We start from the raw sequence: 19,446 nt of genomic DNA, 5'->3' as shown, positions 1-19,446 counted from the left end.
CAAAAAGTGGAAAAGTACAGAGGCGATATGCAGCTTCTCAGTATTCTCTTGCTACCTAAGAAAGAAAAACCAGAATGCTTGGAGCAAGGCGAAAATTGTGCAAAAAGCAATTGTGTTTACTGCAATACGGAGCAAGCCGATTTCCAAAAAATTTGCCATGTTACTTGTAGTAATCCAACTTCAGGAAGGAAACTGCATAAGATAAAAATACTTTTTCCATACACTACCTTGAGCAAAGAAAAAGAAGAGAAAAAAAACCCCTACTGTATATATACAACTACAGGAATAAGGAAATAATATAGAGGAGGGAAAAAGTTAAAGGTTGACTAAGCTTATAACAGGAAGTCATGAATTTACAAAAGGCAAGTGCAGATTAGATTCAAGGGGGAAAAGCTTCCTACCAGCAATTGCTCCTAAGTGCAATTTTGACAATAGAACAGTCGGTCACGAGTAGGTCACTGAGCCCTATCATTAAAAATGGAGAGATTAGATATGAAGGGAATTACCCACAGCAAGTGACTGAACTTGCTGAAGGCATTTCTGCTCTACTGTCTAAGCATCATGGTGGTGAATAAGCAGGCAGATGAGAGTCAAAGCTCCTAAATTCTAATCAAGCCACTCTCATGACTTGCAAACTCTGGGTAAATCACTTACCTCATTGTATACATTTCCCCATCTGTGAAAGGACTCAATGTGTACTTCAAAGAGGGTTGGAAAAAGGATTAACATATCTGAAGCACTTCTATTTAACATGGAACAAGCCTTAGTTGCTCTTACTCATTCTTAAAGCAACATAGATCACATTTCTACACTGGGACTGGTATCACGGCTTGAGATGTTAAAATGAGGCTTTACCCTAAAAACTATGGAACATAGATTCATAGATTGTAGAGTTGGAAGGGACCCCAAAGTATCATTGTGTCCAACCCCTTGCCCCAGGCAGGAAAGAGCGCTTAGGTCATATGACCCCAGCCAGGGTGTCTATCTAGCCTCCTCTTGAAGACCTCCAAGTTAGGTGAGAGTACCACCTCCCTTGGCAGCCCATTCCAGATTCTGGCCATCCTTACTGTGAAAAATTTCTTCCTAATGTCTAACCTGAATCTACTCTCCACTAGTTTGTACCTGTTATTCCTAGTTACTCCTAGGGGTGCCCTGGTAAATAGCACATCTCCAATTCTCTGTTGTCCTCCCTTGATAAACTTATACGCAGCTACAAGGTCACTTCTCAGCCGTCTCGTGAAGACTGAAGAGATCCAGATCCTTCAACCTCCCCTCGTAGGGTCTTGCATGAAGGCCACTAATCATACGAGTGGCCTTACTCTGAATCCTTTCCAGATTCTCCGCATCCCTCTTGAAGTGCGGCACCCAAAACTGGACACAGTACTCCAACTGTGGCCTGACCAATCCCACATAACACGATCCTTTTCAACAGATCTGCTTTCTAGCTTTACTCAGGCAACCCCATGTTAGTGACAAAATATTCTGTTTATTTTATCCCAGTTAGGCCTTACAGATCTAGAAGCAATGGCCAACAGATTTCCCAAGATAGAATGGCACCCCTGTTGGAGTAATTACAATTTAAAAGCAATTTAGTCAGCTATAAGTTGACAACGCTTCAGAAAACAGTGAATTGCAATAGCTGTAAGGTGCAAACAGGGTTAACATATGTGATAGAAATCTTATCTGGCCTGCAGTATCCCTTTGATAGGGATACTGTAGAAAAGGAAAAGATGGTTCGACTTTCAGATCCCAAATCTCAGTCCTGGCAGTTACAAAAGATACGTTTTTACTTCTACGCATTTGATCCAGAAAATCATTGAGACACAAAACAAAGTATCCCACTCCATGCCGTTTGTGCCAGACTCTCCTTTCCTTAAAGCAGAAATGAATATGGCAGATAAAACACATAGGAAGTCAAAGTTCTGGAATAAGAGAAAAAGAAAAAACAGGAAAACGAAGAGTTGACTTCGTTTACTCTATTTTAAGACTTTTTTTTTTTCATGTTATTAGCTATTAGTAGAAGAATGGGACTTAAAAATAGAGCATGACAAAATATGAAGACCACCAACAGTTAACCCACTGCAAGCTGGAGTATGTGAAAATGTAGTGGCTCTGGCCCTTGTCTTGAAGAACAGGAATAAATCATTCCTTGGCAGAGCAACATTCACTGAAATGGCACTGGAAGTTGCAGATCCCTTTTGGTGGGACTGACTGTTCAAGTAGAATACTTTTAGATTTTTCTAGGAGATACTGAAAAGAAACTGGCAGCCTCTGGGCACAGGAACAGACTAGCCTGCTTTAAAAAATTTCATCACAACGAATAAATGGCTTAGCTAATTATTGAAAACTTACTAATTACTACTGTTCTCATTTACTATAGTCCAGGTTTTCACCTGAAATATTAATCCCCGCATCAGCAGTGGTCATCATCCACCTTGAAATGATTGTAGTACTGCATCTATACACCAGTTACACTAGTGTGACAAACCCAAGAGCCTGCAGTTCACATTCAAACTTCTTCAACTCTTGAGGTGGTCTAAGCAACAGCCTTTTGTTTGGAGAATTTTCTCACTAATATACCAAGAGTTAAGTTGCAAACCAGGGGGTTATAATGTGTATCATAGAAAAGAGACGAGGCTGATGGAATCATGATTCTGCCTTCTTCCTCAACTCCCTCCATAGTGTTTACTATGAGGAAGCTATAGATTGTCTCAAAATTTAAGCTTCATTTTACACTGGCGCTGGCCATCCAGATTAGGGTTTGAAGCAATAAGGCTGAAAGTACGCTCTCAAACTATGGCAGTCCAGTCATTTGCTGCAAAAAAGATCTGAATAATTATTTCCATGGAGCTTCTCTTGTGAGAAAATATTTTTTTGCACATCTGCAATATAGGACCCTTCCTTATTAGTTGTGGCTAGGTTAAAAAGACTATATTTTAAACATTAAGTAAATTAGAACATAAAGCAGAGACCATCTTTTGATGGGAGAAAACTGAAAACACTGATGTTAAGAACAAAGAGTGCATTGACTAACTTATGCTAGCAAGATATAAAAAAAAAAAAAACCGAATTATTTTCAAAACTTAAGGAAACTTTTTTCTAATATGTATGAAGAAGCCATTTAGTGAGAAAAAAGGCTAAATTTCAAGAACTTAAAGAAACAGATGAACACAATATAAAAACTACCATAACAATAGGAGGAAGAAAAAAAATAAAATCTCACTTTGGAGCCTTTCCCCCAAAGTGTTACATAACCAAATACGAGTCAAATTTTCAAGAGTCAGCTTGGCAAAACTCAACTTTTGTAAAGAACACTATGTTAATTTAAATCCAATTTAAAGAAATCAAAGTGTATATTAATCATTCCCATACTGTGCGTCAAGGAAGCTATGATTGTAATTATAGCAGTTTCTAACATAACATTAAATAAATGCTATTTACTTAATAATGAAAAAAAGCTTCAGAAGAACTCCAGTTTGTATTTTACTGTTTTTCTATAGTCTCCAAACTTGGTAATTTTCCTTTGCTTTTAGTACTAAAGTTTCTGCCAAGGACCATTTATTTTCCAAGGCACACTATAAAAGAAAGGCTGCAATCTATAATCACAGTACACCATACCAAAGTTGGTACTGGCGGAGGAGGGGGAGGTACAATGGGGACCAGGTACCCAAGTGTTGAAGAAACATTAAATAAGTAAAAGGATCATGGGGCATTTTGCTTAGAAATAAAAGCTTTTCTCATCAAGCCTTTATGTACTATATATACACACACGTATGTATGTTATACATGTATATTACATATCTATACACATATATGTACAGTTATGTATACATGTGTCGTGTATATATGCACATACATTATATATAATACTTGATGTATGCTATAATAAAGCATTTATATCACTAATCAATTCTGGCTGATGACATGGGTTCCACTTGACACCATCATTAGAACTTTGTCTTTGTTTTTAAAATTTCAGTTTGGAAACCAGTTAAAGCAAAGCTCCTCCTTGTACTGAATGAATAAATACACTTCCCATACCATGTTGGTTGAAAGCCACAGTCTATTCATAACTGTACAGAATTTATGGAAAGTAAGGTTCTGGTCAGGTGCTTTTATAGCATGAACCACCACTGCTGTCATTCAAGGTAAGGCGATTGGCAGGAGTCCACACTAACAGCTACTCCTTTGCCACAGGTGAAAGTAGTAGATGTCAGTGGACTCCTAAGTGGCCTCTAAATGAACAAATATACAGGACTCCGAAAATAAGTTATAAGTCATTATAAACAATTACTTTTATCATACAGCACCATTTGACATGTTTAGTGCTATACCATTGACTTAAAAAAAGAAACAACTAAGGCTTTTGCTAAATTGCATATAAAAGCACTGTCCAGTTCACACTACACAATTTAGCAGCAGTATAAAATAGGTGTCTCTTGCTCTAAGTGCAAATACAGAGATGAATACAAGAGCACATTATGTAGTATATGAGCATACACCAGAAACATGGATGAGGCTTTTGCTGATAAACAGAATTGGGCAAGTGCTGAACTCCATCTGAAATACAGGCAAGTTTAAATTAACTTTGTGGTGCTGTTTGTCTGTTTTATACAAATCTCCATTAAAATTTGCAAAAACTAACATACCTCACTATGCTGTACACAAGGGAGATTTAGAAAGGTACATCTGTTTAAGTAATAGCCTCTTTTGTCTTCATATACATTAGTTATGCTTTCCACACACAGAATCCTACTGTGCATTGTTTCTGCCTGAATCAGAGAATTTATTTACATTTACAGAGCCGGCTATACTAAATACTCATACTGGCTGAGTATGCCAAGTACCTGAAACAAAAATGAAGCCACACTTGAGAAAGCTGTATTTAATGTTAAAGTACTCTGTTCAAATACAACTAATGACACAGTAAAACACAGGATCTTACAGTTTGTCTTTGAATGCTTTCAGCAGTACATCTGCTGCCAGCCCTGGAGACAGGACACCACGCAGAACCTTTTCTTCTAAAACTGGAATCTTATCTTTGACTGCCAAGTGACTCCGGAAATGGTCCAACATGTTCTCTTGGATTAGATTCCACATCCACACTTTCTGCTGTTTCCGTCGTTTAGTGAGCAACTCACCGCTCATAAGCATGAGGTCACGAAATTCTGTCATCTTATCCCACATGTCTGAGATGCCTTCTCCAGTTTTGGCAGAGATGCGCATTACCTGTTGAATTAATGGGGTCATTAGAAAAGGAATGAAGTAATTACTTGGTGTGGGGGTTCAAGTGTAAACTTAAGTACTTCATTAGCAAGATGCCATGAAACCACAGGTGCCAAACTCAGTAAGACCAACTCATCCATTTATCTATGCCAGTAGCTGCGTGCCAAGTTTCATGCAGCTTACCCTGTATGCCTTTCAGACACTACCTAAAAAAAAAAAAAAAAGATTCTGCCAACTTCAAATGCATATTCAATTTTTCTAATGCAAAAAAGAGTGAGGTTTCCAAGTGTTCTTGAACAAACGTATCCTCTCACTACTATTGTATGATGGTCATCAGTGTTCCACCCTAGCAATGACAACATTTCAGTGATACAGTATGCACTTTTGCATAACTACTGAGAATTCCTTTGGACTAAAGTATTAGGTAAGTACACAGTATTACTTTAGTAAAGCATTACTCTACTTAAAATGGTAAATTAATTGGATATTCTGGTAACTGCACATTTATTGCTAGCACAATGTTAATATTAAACCCTCTATTTAAATATGCCAACAAGAATGTATTTTAACTTCATTTTGCATTATATGCTTTTATTTTTACATTAAAATTTCACTTCCAAATACCCTTTTTTAAAGGGCTTAAAAAGAGCAGTTACAGACAAAAGGCCTGGTTTATTTATCACAAATAATTATAGTTCCTGGATCTAAAACTTCACCAAGTTGTCAGATGTTGGCACTGCCAAGTAGGGGAAAGTGCGTCTCCTGTCAGTTTATTAAATCTCAAGTCCCAATCAGCTCTCCCCGGTCACGTTTATACAGATCTTTGTGAACTGAACCAAACTGCTGAAAGAAAATAACCCATTCCATGTTACAAAGACATTCATTGCTGATTAACTGGTAAGAGTAATGTTTGTTGTTACTACTTGTGGTTGTAAAGGTTTCAGTTTTGTGCAAACTTACCTGGTCCTTGAACAAGTTAATCCAAAGATAGTAAAACTCAGAAAGTAATGCAAAGCACATATGTATATGACTATCTATGTGAATGAATAAAAGCTGAAGACTCATACAACACAGGAGAACAATGAAGTCACGGTAAGGCAATATCATTGTCTGATAGGGAGCAGTGATAGGTAAGTTTGTATAACTTCTTGGTTTTTTGGTTAAGAGGTGCACGACAGAGAGCAAAAAAAACAATCTAAGTAGGGAGTACCGTGGAAGTTAAATCTGCCTTCTGCAGCAATGCCAATCAGTTATTTAGTTTCATACCACTAAGACTGAGGCAATTTGATTGGATGCAAGGGAATAGGAACAAAAAACCCCCCAAACATGTACAAACCTCAGGCAGTCTATTTGGCTCAAATGTCACGACAGTCCACAAAACCTCCTTCACATAATATTACTGCATCTTTGTCTTAAATGAGTAGTTTTCAATCTTCCTAAAGTCACAGAAGCCTTTCATACCACTTCTGCTTCTGAGGCACCCCTACCCCTATCCTAAAGACTGACGTGGAGCCAGGTGATCCAACCCAGCAATAGCTGCATAGCACCTCCCAGTTTGTTCTGTCATTACCGCCAATCACTCTGCAAAACCCGATGACAAAATCCCAGGATTCCATGGAACAGTCTGACAAACACTGCCTTAAATCATAAAATGCACAATTCTGGCTATCTGGACCACAGCAATAACTAGAAGCCCTCGGCATCAGGACTCCCTCTACATAAACAAGTACATAAGTACCCTGCCCCAGAGAGGTTATTTCAATATGGAAAATGACAAGTGGATACAATGACCAATAGAGAGAATGGGAAGTAGGAAGGAAATTAAAAGTAAAAAAAAATGAGGATAACAGTGATATTAAGTAGACTGGTAATATATACAAGATGGTTCCTAGACTTCTAAAAAAATATATATATTTTTAAATCAAGAAGCCCCACTGGCCCTTCATTTAGCCATTATCAGTCAGTAGTTTGCTGTAGGTATGGCATGTCGAGACGAGTCTCAGGAAAGGTTTTGGAGAACAGGATAACCATTTTGGGTGGTGGTTCAGGGAGGGTGCCCATAATTAGAGAGATAGCATAGACACAGCACCCACATAATTCCAGGTGTGATGGAAAACCAAGCAACAGACCAGAATTTTTTATTTGCAAGATAGCTAAAATGTGGTTTGGACTTGCCTTGTCTTGTGTAACCTGCTGAACACTCCTTCAAAAATAAACAAGTATTTGTAAAAAAGACATACAAACCTTTGGCTTCCAAACCTTCGAGCGCTTGCGAAGGAGTTTCAGGGCACTAACATACTCTGCCTGTATTCTCCGTGCAGGTACAACTAAATCACCATCAGCTTTAGTTACAACAACTAGATCTGCCATCTCAATGATACCCCTTTTGATGCCCTGAAAAGAACAAGAAAAAAAAAAGAAATAATGATTGGAAAAGTTGTAGCATAATGATTATCAGCATGACGTCATTAAGAATACATTAAAAAAATAAGAACAAAACAAGAACAAAGCTTCAGCTTCTGTATTGTCCCTTGATTGTCTCATGCTTTAGCCATGAAACTGTAATACCTTGAAGACCTTCATTAGCAGTTATGAATTATTTTTGCAATCAGAACCACTGACTTCAGGAATTTCTGTTTCATGAAATTAAAATCCTCATATGAGTAAGCTGGCATGATATCTAAGAGTTGTGATCGAGTTGGCTGAGGTAACAAATTGCTACATAAATTATTTCTGTTGTCTTCTAACCACATGAGAATTCAAGAATTGCCATATATCTATCTGATATGAAAGAAAACTGAAATCCTAGTGTCTTGAAAATTCAAGAATTCAGATCTAAATTCTGTGGGACATTTTGTTAAGGTACCAACTTTACTACCAGCAAAGTTAGACTAACACCAACTGCTTTGTAACTACCTAGATTTGGTTAAACAAACAACGCACATGCATCAATCATATCATACCAAAAATTAAGACTCATCTTTGAGGTTATAATTAGCATTTCAGAAGGATAAATTGAAAAATACCTGCAATTCATCTCCCCCTGCTGGTGGTAGCAGCAATACAAACATATCAACCATATCAACAACAGCAAACTCTGATTGCCCTACACCTGAAAAATTAAAACCAAAATTAATTACCCACTTTTCACAGCCATTCCCATGACAGCCAAAAAGAGAACCCACTTGGTCTGCCTCAGAAGGAAAGCATTAAAACACAGATGCACCAAGAGTCAGGATTAAATCTACTTTAATGAGTTATGTGAAACTGTATAGGTTAAAAGAAACTAACAGCCTGGCCCCCAATGGGTGAAGTCAATGGCAATGTATGGAAGTAATGAACCAAAATGGATAAAGAAAAAAATGTTGTAAAAAACAATAAGCAAAACTGTTGTCTCAAAACTGGTCTGGACATTGTAGAGGGATTAAATTGCTTACTTTCTGTTGGGGTTTTTTTTTTAAAATCACTCACCTACTGTTTCCACAAGAATGATGTCATAGCCTCCTCCCTCACATAACAGAATAGCTTCATTTGTTGTTCGCGTCACACCTCCTAAAGTTCCCCGGGTTGGAGATGGCCTGATGTAAGCATTCGCATCCCTTGACAATTCAGTCATCCGTGTCTTATCGCCCAAGAGTGAGCCTTAAATATTTAACATTAACAATTTCAAAAAGAACAAGGTACTCCGATTAATTTTGAACAACTGATAATGGAGGCAGATCCCTCTGGGAAATTCTCATTTACTCCTCAGCTATCATAGCTGCTCTGAGCTAGTGACTGCCTGTTTGGCTCTTCTGGTTGATAGGGGGCTTGGAATGTCATAGAACAAACCAGTAATTACTGACTGCCATCCTTAAATCAGAAGTGCCTCTTCTGCAGAGAGGACACTGCAATTACAGAATCCATTTTTTTGTGACATTAGCATGGGTGCACAAAGAGGTATTAGACTCTATTTTCTACTGCACTGTCCACAAAATAGGAGCACCTTTTACCTCTCAGTTCCTAGCAGGCTGATCTGAGAAAGTCCTGCCAGCCCTGAAGAAACTCTCCTCTTGACATTTTTTTTTAATTTAATGCCAATAGCATTATAAATGTTGCTCAATTTTTTTTAGTTTTCTTTTCCATAAAGAGAGAGAGAGACACACACTCCTCAGTCCATAAAGCAGCAACACCCCCCTGCCCCCAGTACGCTACTCTGTTGTCCAATTAAGATAAACATGTCCTGGTCATATTCAAGGCCCATTCTGTCAAATGCTGGGAAAAAAGCTCTCTGTATTGCTATACTATAACATCCCCTCCTGTAGCAGTATTTTAGCAAATTTCTAGAACATAACATGTGCTTAAGTATAACCATCCGCTGGAGAAGAATTAAAATGTTAGTTGCTACCATTTAAGCTTGATTAAGAATACTGGCTTCTTGAAGTAATCAGCCTAGGATAGGGGTGGGTAATTTCAGGCACAGGGCTGCTTACTGAGTTTTGGCAAGCCAGAGGGCTGCATGACAGGCAGCTAGGGGCAGATAAATATTAATTTTCTAAATTTTTAGGGGCCCTGCAGGCTGGATAGAATAGACTGGCAGGCTATATTTGGCCTGTGGGCCACATTTTGCCCAACCCTGGCCTAGGATGCAAGTAGAATGACAAATGACTATCTAGGTTTGGAGAGTGTAAAGCTACAAAATGGTCACAAATTAGTCAGGTTCAATGACAATGAAACATCTTCACTTACTATTCAGAAAAGCCAATCTTGAAATCAAGCACATATGCTGAAGCTAAATACTTTGTTTTCATTCAAAGATGGTAGTGCATTTTCTAAGATATGAGGCAAAACAGACTTGTGTACGTTTGGGTTGTGGGGAAGACTCAGTTCTAAGTATATTAAGGAGGAGGAGGAGGCAGCCTCTAAATTAGTTACTTGGCATTTACTTTCAGCCCATATGCTTAGCACTGTCATTTTAAAAAAAATTCACAGCAAAGAAAGCGGGCCCAGTTTCTAAACAGACCTAGGACAGCAAGTTCATACGAGGGATGGGTAAGAGAGCTGTTCAAGGATGTCACAGGAGTGGAAGAAAAATGATGCTTTGAACGTCCTGAAAAAATGTGGAGAGAAACCACCAATTCCAGAATACATGAAAAACCACCAAACATTGCACAAAATACAGTTTTACCTACACCTTCATGGGACAAAATTTGACAAAACACAAAACAGCAGAAGCTCTAGGTATTGACAACCTTACAAGCCAAAAAGCTAGCTAACCTTCTAAGACATACTCACCACCACTTGTACTAGAGGAAGGGTCCACAGCCAGCACAGACACTTTGTGTCCTCTTTCAGTAAGCATTTTTCCAAAACATTCTATGAATGTCGATTTTCCAGCACCAGGGGGACCAGACAATCCTAGATTGGGAGAAAAAACCCCGCTCTAGTTTAATGAATATAAACAGCTCTTACTGCTCCTTTGTTAATAGCAAACCTGCAGACAAAACTCCCAATGCTTTGCTTTGATGAAATCACTTGTCTCCCCCAAATTCGTATGAAAATAGTTTGACTTAAAACAATTAACACTTTGAGATAATTTCAACCGTTTGCTAGAGCATTCTATGTGCTGTTACTTATTCTACTATCCTCCCCCTACACACATACAAACATCCTCCCACAGAGATTTTGTAACCAGCCACTAAAATTAATCCTCCCTCACACAACATATATTGATGGGTTTCATTTGTCTGCTACATCATATCAAAGGCAACCAGTAACGCATACCAAAAACGGCATCCTCGAATGACGAGTTATAACATACTTCAATTCCAAAATCACATCAATCTACTCAAGAAGCTCCCACTCCTCAAACATGTACTCGCTCTATTCATAACAAATTTGATTTTTCCAGCCTCCTCTGCCCTCCCCAGAAGTTTATCCATACTGATTTATGCTGTGGAATTTTAAAAAGCGTAATACGTGGAATACACAAGCTATTTAATATTTCCACAAACGACAACTGAGAAGATTCAGACTAGATGCAAAGGCACAACACTGTCTTTAAATGCTGTTACTTCTAAAACAGGGGTTAGGTGACTTCAACTCTGGACTCTGAAAATAAATCTGCCTTGTTGCCTTGTGTTTAAGGCAAAAGACCCAACCCCTAGTACTTGCATACATCATGCTTTGTGGTAGCCCTTTTGATACAGGGCAAGCATTTGACAGTTTGTAGGTAAAAGATAGATCTGTTTTTAGAAAGGGTCTTGAGTAATGATAAAATAGGGGAAGGACGTTATTTTTTTCCCTCTTTTTGGGATCCAAACAGCTAAAAAAATGCCTGTCCCTGGGGGTGGGGAAAAAGAAAGGCCAGTTGGTAGTGTTTATCCACATCTAAGCCGTGAATGATTGCCAAATTCTTATTATTAATCAATTCATCTTTATCCTCTCCAAAAACCACACTTTCATTTTTAAAGCCTCTGTAGGTGCATCCTGACAACCACTCACATTTTCTCATGGGACAAATAGCAGCGGCATATATTTATGTTGCTATTTGTATCTAGGTACTCCTGCACATGTGCTCTGGCATATGGCAAACTGCCCTGGGTGGGGTAGGGGAGATTGGGGCCAGCAGCTGTATTGGCCCCAGCAGCCTTACCTGGGGTCCTTTTGGGGTGGCAGGTTGGAGCCTGCATGGCAGTCAGTGGCTCTGGCCAGCCAGGCTTCGTTTCTGGTGGTGCATGCTGCTGGCATATGCACTACACCCCTTTTTTGTGGTGTTGGGGTTTTTTTGACCCTAGGAACTCCTGCTGTCAAAAACCCCCCACCACGCTGCAAATTAGCAGTACAATGAATGGGCACACGTGTGCCACATGTAGTTTGTGGCACCTCCGAGTTTTATATACCACAAACCACACATGCATGCTTGTCAGGATGCACCTTTTAAGAGCATTTTCTAGTACAGATCAAAGATAAAGTATAGTTATGAATCAAACAGAACATGAGATGGTTACACTTCACTGATAGTTCAAGGATATAAGAATATAAACCTTAATTTCTGAAAAAACTAAAATCCTAGTAACAAGAAACAAGATCAGTATTAGATCATAACTGGACAGACAAAAAAGGACTGACCCACTCTAAAGGCTAGTGGTTTTCCTTTATTTAACTGCTCTTGTTCTCTTTGGTAGGATAGTACCTTCTGAAGGAGCACTTGAGCTAGCTCCTTTTTCCTGCTGTGAGTTGACTCTACAAGGGTAATGGCTTCTGCCAAGCAAGCTCTATGCCCCTGGATTAATCCACTGTAAAGTTTGTCTACAAGTCTTTGTTCCTTGTCGGAAAGTCCTTGGGTCTGCGATTCCAAAGTTGCTTGGTAATGCATCCCTTTCTTCAAACCACCTGAGGACAATACCCACTTTGTGCAATACCAGTGTACAGAATTAAACATTTTGACATCTGGAAAAACTGAACCGGACGTGGAACTTGAGTGGAAACTTTTGAAAAAGGTCTTTAAAAAAGGATAGCGAGGGAACCTTCGCAGTGACAAGGACATGTTCATTATGCTCTTGCTCAGCACCAACAGGATCAGCTTGCAGCTAGCCTAAGAGGAAAGAGGGAAAATGTTATTTGTTTTTAGAAGAAACAAACATGTCAGATGCTCCAACCAAATCCCAGAGACTCCAACCAACCAGTGTATATGAGCAACCTTTTCAATACAACCAGCTGACTTTGTTTTATCACACATTTGTGTCCACAGTGCAGAGGAGGGTGCTTTGCAGGCAAAATACCTATGCAGCTGCTCTTAGCAAAAGGCAGCACTCTCTTCCCACTAGTGAAATACTGCCATGAGGACCTGCCCCCCAGCAAGCGCTGGGGGATGCACAAGGTCTGGTATAAGCTGGCGGTACTACATCAAGTTATTTGTTTTTAAAGCATGGGTTTTGGTAACATATAAATAAAAGTATAATATGAGTGTGGTAAACGCCACAAAAAAACAAGGAAAAAAAAGGAATAATCCAGTCCCTCTGGGGTTGGGAAGGCCTAGCACCAATGCAGGTTGGGCTCCATCCTCACCAGGCTCTTCAAATCTCTCCCTACGAAAATCCCCCTCCACCTGCCTGGCAGACGGGGAAAGTTTCCGGGCCCGCAAGGAAGGCAGGGTCCTGCCGCGGGGAGGGCACAGGGCAGCGGGCCAGGCAGCACTGCCAAGGAGCCCCGTCTACACTAGGGAGGATGGCAGGGAAGACCCCACCCCCGCATACGTCACCGCGTTCACGTCACCCAACGGCCCCGCCCCGCCCCTCCCCCGCGGGGTCTCGGCCTCGCGCCCGACCCACCGACCCTTCGCCTAGCTTCGTCTCACGCCGGAACTTCCGGATGCGGCCCGCTCCACGCATGCGCGGCACAGCGCGTCCCCCGCCCCACAGCGCCACGGGGCAAAGGGCAAGGCGGTCCCGGCCTCACCGAGGCGCATGCGCGCTGCACCGTTGCCCGCGGGGGAGGGGCAGCCCTGCCGTGCTCTGCTCAGCCCGTGTGGCCCAGTAGCGCTGCGGCGGCCGGGGCAGATGGGCGCTGCCCTCGCTGCGGGCAAGGTGCGAGCACGGGGCTCCGCCCGCCTGGGCTCGAGGCGCCGGAGAGAGCGGCGGCCCCCAGCGCGCACTACGGGTGAGGGACTGCACGAGTGTCACGGGGCAAAATGTGTGCGGGTGTACGGTAACGTCTGCGTCTGTCTAGTCTGTGCACACATTAGACAATACCGTACCATATAGATACTACACCCCCCAAACACTGTAGTTTATATATATAAATTCACACACTATCATACACATATTTATGCGCTGTGTATACACACAACTACTCTCTACGTTATTTACATACACCATATAAAACACATTACCATATACATACTATAATATACACACACACACACTATATGATGTGCATATAAAGTATATATACAGTAGAGTGTACACACAGTGTGGAGGGGTAAATACACTGAGTGTGGGGGGTATACATCCCCCAACACACTATCATATAGACACATTTTTATATAAAATGTGTGTATACACACACCCAGTATATTATATATTCCACATGCATGCGCACACACTATATATTACATATATTCTATATATGTAGAAATATATATTACTTATATTTCTATTCTACCCAGGAAAGCATAAAACCTGCAATAGGCTTTCCCTGTGCCTGAAGCGGGGCATTTGTATCCAAAAGCTTGCAAAGAACCATTTTTCCAACTATTTAGTTAGTCTAATAAAAGTATCACATCTAAGCAAAGAACCTTGTCTGTCCCTACACACACACACACACGCACGCACAAATGGAACAACATTTCCAAGTTCTTCTGTGGCAAAGGTCTTGGGAAGACCACCTGGGCAGGGCAGCCTTCCAAATGGTGGAATCCTGTGCCAGAGCCTCTGCTGCCAAGAGCCTGGCAATAGGCAGGCATCAGCACAGGGTGTAACGTGCCATCATCTATTAATGCCCTGGCTCAGTACATTAGTGATTCTTAACCAGGATGCAGCAGCCAACTTCCTTTCAAGGGTGCTGCAGGAGTGCCACGCAATGTGTCAACACTTAAGTATGTAAACGTGACTCAAGATAATTCCAGAGATTTCAAATAGGAATCCAGAAAGTTAAAAAGCATTCTTAAAAGTGAAAAGGTAAGAGTTGGCATTTTCTGAGGGTTGCCTCGACTTACACCGCAGTCTGACATACACGCAGAGAATCTTATATACAAATGCAACTTAAATCCAGTATACAACAAGATACTTCCATAGCTTTCACAAACACATTTTGTCCCTCTAAATCAGTAATTCTCAACCAGCATATCATGGCACCCTGGGATGCCATAAGGTCCTATTAAAAGTAACCCAAAATTCAAATTTTTGTGATTAAAACGAAACACCACTATACACATATTCATATATTAGTAGTGTTTCATTTTAATCACAGAAAAGTGTGGATTTTGGGTTACCTTTTTCATCCAAAAATTTGGGGATTTTGTTAAAATTAGAGAAAACTAGCATTCTTGATTATCGTTATCAACATGTTTCTGGATTTAACTAGTGCAGAAATGTCAAACCCTCCCGCCACTCATCGCTATGAATTTTTTTTTTTTTAAATTCAAGTCTGAACTGGTTGAGGAGTATTAAAAAGCAATACAATTATATATAGATTATATTGCTTCTAATGTGTGGTGATAGGATTCTGAAAACACACAGAGAACAGTTCTACAGAGGTGAAAAATGTCACTTTTTACTTTGCCTTGGAATATATTCTGCCCTCATCTACTACACTTTGCTCAGTGACAGCAAGGTAATTAGGATACATATTCTGTGATCCCAAACATCCTCATTACCCATATATTTCACTTTTCCAGAAACACTCAGTAGCTTGGTAATCATATAACACTTTCCTTCTCAGTGACTGCTACTTCTTTTGGCCAGAAGGGGAAGCTACTAGTACTATATATTTTTCTGATTCAGCTTGGATGTGCCCTGAATTTATAAATTACATCATCACAACCATAAATCTGTACTATTCAGTCAAAGCAAAGTTTTAATCACCTGAGGCCCTTAAAAAACATTCAATGTTTATCCAGAGTGCATTCAGTAGGACTCAGAACATGAGATAGAAAAATCAATGAATAACCTTTGTGTGAATGAATTTCATCCCCAGCTTTATTTTAGCATTTAATCAAACATGACCAGCAGCAAGTGACTTTCAGCCTATTTAAAAGCCAAGGATTCTGCAGCAAGTTTCTGACTTTCTAGTTCCTGGTACATTTTTGTTTTGCTGTGGTCTCTGCAGTAGGTCAGAGATCTCTCTAGAGTATATGGTACATGTGGGAACTTCATTTTCTTACCCACAGAAGCAGAAGTGAAAGGTATAGAATAATAGTTAATTAGCAATTCTGTTTTTGTGATAGAGTGTGGGTCGAGGTAAGACATAGAAATCATCATATTAAAGGTATGAACAGTTGCCCTGCAGCTTAATTCAATATTTATCAGACTCTTGACATATTATTCCTGAGGCTGAAAAACAGAAAACTGCAGTGTTTGCCTCAGATGACTCACGCTCAGCTTTGTATGATAAACACCCTTCGCCCCCTCTAAACTAAATTCAACTGTACTTATTATGATGCTTTGCAATTTTAGTACTGAAGGAGACAGACTGAACTGCTGAGTGTTTCTTTTTTGATCAAATATCTTATTTCAGCCTGTCAGCATTAAGCAGAAATGTCTGTTTATTTGATTAAAACTAATCCATTGGCAAAGTTAGCTTGCCTTTTTCCCTGATACTATGGGCTGTAACACTAGCACAGTCAGAAAGCACATCAAAAGCCCTGTTCAATTCCTTTTAAGTTTTCCAGCTTTATGTCTAGCTTGGCAAATTCTCTAAAGAATTTTTTGCCATTTTTGAAAGGTTACTGGTTATCCCAACTTGCAGGAGTGCCCCATACCTCCCTGGGCAAGAAGCAGACTGCTCCTATAGACAAATCAAATCTCCTCAGAGAGGACAGCAAAGATTGCCAGAAGACAAGACCCGACTGGCTTGTATTTCGTATTCATAACATTTCCTTTTCTATCTACATTTGTTCCAGGAAGAGACAATCCTGTTGTACCATTTGCTGTTCATACTACTTTGCCAGTAGAAGGAGATATTTAAGTGCTAGTACCTTTTTATGGTGGAATTCACCCAGGAGCACAGGTCTTCCAAAGGCCTTAATCACCACTTAATGGCCTATGTTAAGCTAGCACAATGACCTATCAAAGGGACTAATGAGGAAATAGGGCACATGCCCAATGATTTAAAGACAAAATCTTTCAGACTTCCTTTCTTGTTTCTTGCTGCTTTTTTGCCTACAGCAGCCAGGCCCCATTTACCCTGGTAGACTCTATGGATGACTGGATAACTGCTGGGATTGCATCACCAAGGAAATGGTATATGATTAAATGAGACTGAAATTATTTTTTGTTCTAGCTAGTTTTTGGTAAGTCCACTTCACTCCCCACACCATTTGTTAAGCCTTCAGAAGCCTCTTCTTAGTTAAGGGTTGAACACTCCAAATATACATCTCTAAGACTTCTCTAATAGTCCATCATAAAACCAGGAAAGATCAGCTGCAGTCTTGAAAATTAAAAACAAAGAAGGTCATTTATAAAATTATTCCAGCTTCTCAGCTAGTTTTAAAATAAATGCTGATTACGCAAAAAGAAAGGAAAGTGGAGAAAACAGGTTTACCTTCTCTACTCTTTGCTGGTTGCTTTTAAGTAGCGCATGGAGCCTTGGATAGGAAAGTTTCACAAAAGGTCTACTGCATAAAGTTGGACTAATAGTCTGTGTTTTGATTTGGTTTACCATTCTCATGTTCCTCTACTCAGAGTAGCAATGTAGACTAGGAAAGTGGAGAGAGCAGTGAAGCAGTAAGGAAGATGTTGAATGGAAACTGCCAATCTGCCTCCTCCTCACTAGCCCCTCTGAATCAAAGAAGGCCAAATCAAATTAAAATGCTGAGCATGCATTAAATCTGCAATTTAATTTAGCTGCCTTCCTGAAAAAAAAATGCCACTTTTCTAAAGATTAAACATTTCTGCCCCACCTCGGGAGCCAGGAGCAGCAGGGCGAGGAGGGATCCAGGCGCATGCGTGTCCTGCATGCACGTGTGCCCCCTTACCAGACCCAAGGTGGAGGCAGACACAGCAGCAGCCGATCCTCCTAAGGTAAGTGGGCAGAAGGACTGGACGCAGCTGAGCTGGATCCCTCTTAGCTGAGCTGGTAGGGAGCTGCGCTGTGCGAACAGAGCGTGCTGGTGTTTGCATCGGCATTCGTGTCGGCGGGTGAGCAGGAAGGGCCAGGAGGGAGACTCCTACTAGGGCAGGACGAAGGCACTGTACTAAGCTAAAAACAAGCAGCAACTCCTCTGATGGTGTTGATGCGGAGTGCTGCCAGGGCCCCTGCCCGGGGTGAGCAGCCTGCCCAGGGCTTGTCTGAGTCCTCCACCCAGACAGAGCCCATGGGGGAGCTGGCATCCTCCTACCCCCTGGCCTGCAGGAGTTGCCCAACAAGGCCTGGGGGGGGGCAGGGATTGGGGACCCCCACACCTGTCCTGCAGACGCCTGCCTTAGGGCCCTGGAGGCGCAGGTGAGGGAGCTCCAGGAGGAGGTTAGCAGTCTGAGGGGAATCAGGGAGGTGGAGGAAGAAAATGATGGCTATTTCCTTTCCCTGCAGGGCCACACACCCAAGGAGGAAGCACCTTGGGAAGTGCCCTGCACTACAGAGTGGCAGACAGTCACCTCCAGAACCAGGGCTGCTTGTAACACAGTAGTACCAGTTCTTCCAATCTGGCTGAAAAACAGGCCCTGGTACAAGGCCCTGGCAACACTGGAGGAGAAGGAGGGAGAGGAGGTAACTGGAGAGGAGGCAACTCCACACTCTCCATGCTGTGAACAGGCTGAAGGAGCTAAGCAGTTCCGGAGGAGAGAGCGTCGAGTGATCGCCATAGGCGACTCCATCCTGAGAGGTACAGAGGGCCCCATCTGTCGCCAGGACCTCTTGACACGCGAGGTCTACTGCCTACTTGGAGCAAAGTTTCATGACATGACAGGGATGATCCAGGCCATGATCCAGCCCACCAATTACTACCCCATGGTCCTAATCCATGTAGGTACTAATGATGCGGCCAGGAGAAGCCCTGATCACCTGATGGTGGACTACCACGCTCTGGGGGGCATGCTGAAGGAGATAGGTGCGCAGGTGGTATTCTCTTCTGTTCTACCAGTGAGCGGACATGGAAGATGGCACGAGATGTGCATCGCAGCGATCAACTGGCAGCTTTGGGAATGGTGTCTTGAGGCGGGCTTTGGCTTCCTTGACAACGACCTGCACATCACGATGAGAGACATGCTCAGGTGGGATGGGCTCCACCTTTCTCCTAAAGGTAAGCGTATGTTCTCTTCTAGGTTGGCGGATCTCCTCCAGCAGACTTTAAACTAGGCTCGTTGGGGGAAGGGGAAGACGAGGGAGGAGGAAGCCTTGGACCACTAAACCCAGCAGCACTCACAAGTACAGCCCAGCCTAGACTGACGAGCAGAATATATACACAGGTAAGCAACAGGCCAGGGCAATGGTGTGATTAGGGGGCCAGTGCACACATCCACAGGAGGCCTCAAATGCCTCTACACAAACGCTTGTAGTATGGGAAACAAGCAGGAGGAACTT

The 19,446-nt window shown here is 41.4% G+C and overlaps 1 protein-coding gene across 2 annotated transcripts; it reads right to left on the bottom strand.

Annotated features, from left to right (window-relative positions):
• Positions 1-4,870: 4,870 nt before the first annotated feature.
• On the bottom strand, positions 4,871-13,576 carry MMAA (methylmalonic aciduria (cobalamin deficiency) cblA type). 2 transcript variants are annotated; one of them, XM_019534435.1, is made up of 7 exons: positions 13,543-13,576; positions 12,337-12,802; positions 10,501-10,623; positions 8,698-8,868; positions 8,253-8,338; positions 7,471-7,620; positions 4,871-5,229 (listed from the first exon to the last, which is right to left on the bottom strand). In XM_019534435.1, exons 2-7 carry the CDS (start codon positions 12,758-12,760, stop codon positions 4,942-4,944), a joined length of 1,242 nt encoding a protein of 413 aa, XP_019389980.1. In that variant the 5' UTR covers positions 12,761-12,802; positions 13,543-13,576; the 3' UTR covers positions 4,871-4,941. The 2 variants fall into 2 exon arrangements, with proteins under 2 accessions (XP_019389980.1, XP_019389982.1); XM_019534437.1 differs by lacking the exon at positions 13,543-13,576 and adding an exon at positions 12,990-13,191.
• Positions 13,577-19,446: the final 5,870 nt, after the last annotated feature.

Source organism: Crocodylus porosus, unplaced genomic scaffold (genome assembly GCF_001723895.1).
Source record: "Crocodylus porosus isolate Cpor-Errol unplaced genomic scaffold, CroPor_comp1, whole genome shotgun sequence".
Taxonomy (NCBI): Eukaryota; Metazoa; Chordata; order Crocodylia; family Crocodylidae; genus Crocodylus; species Crocodylus porosus.
This window is presented reverse-complemented; position numbering and strand designations above follow the sequence as displayed.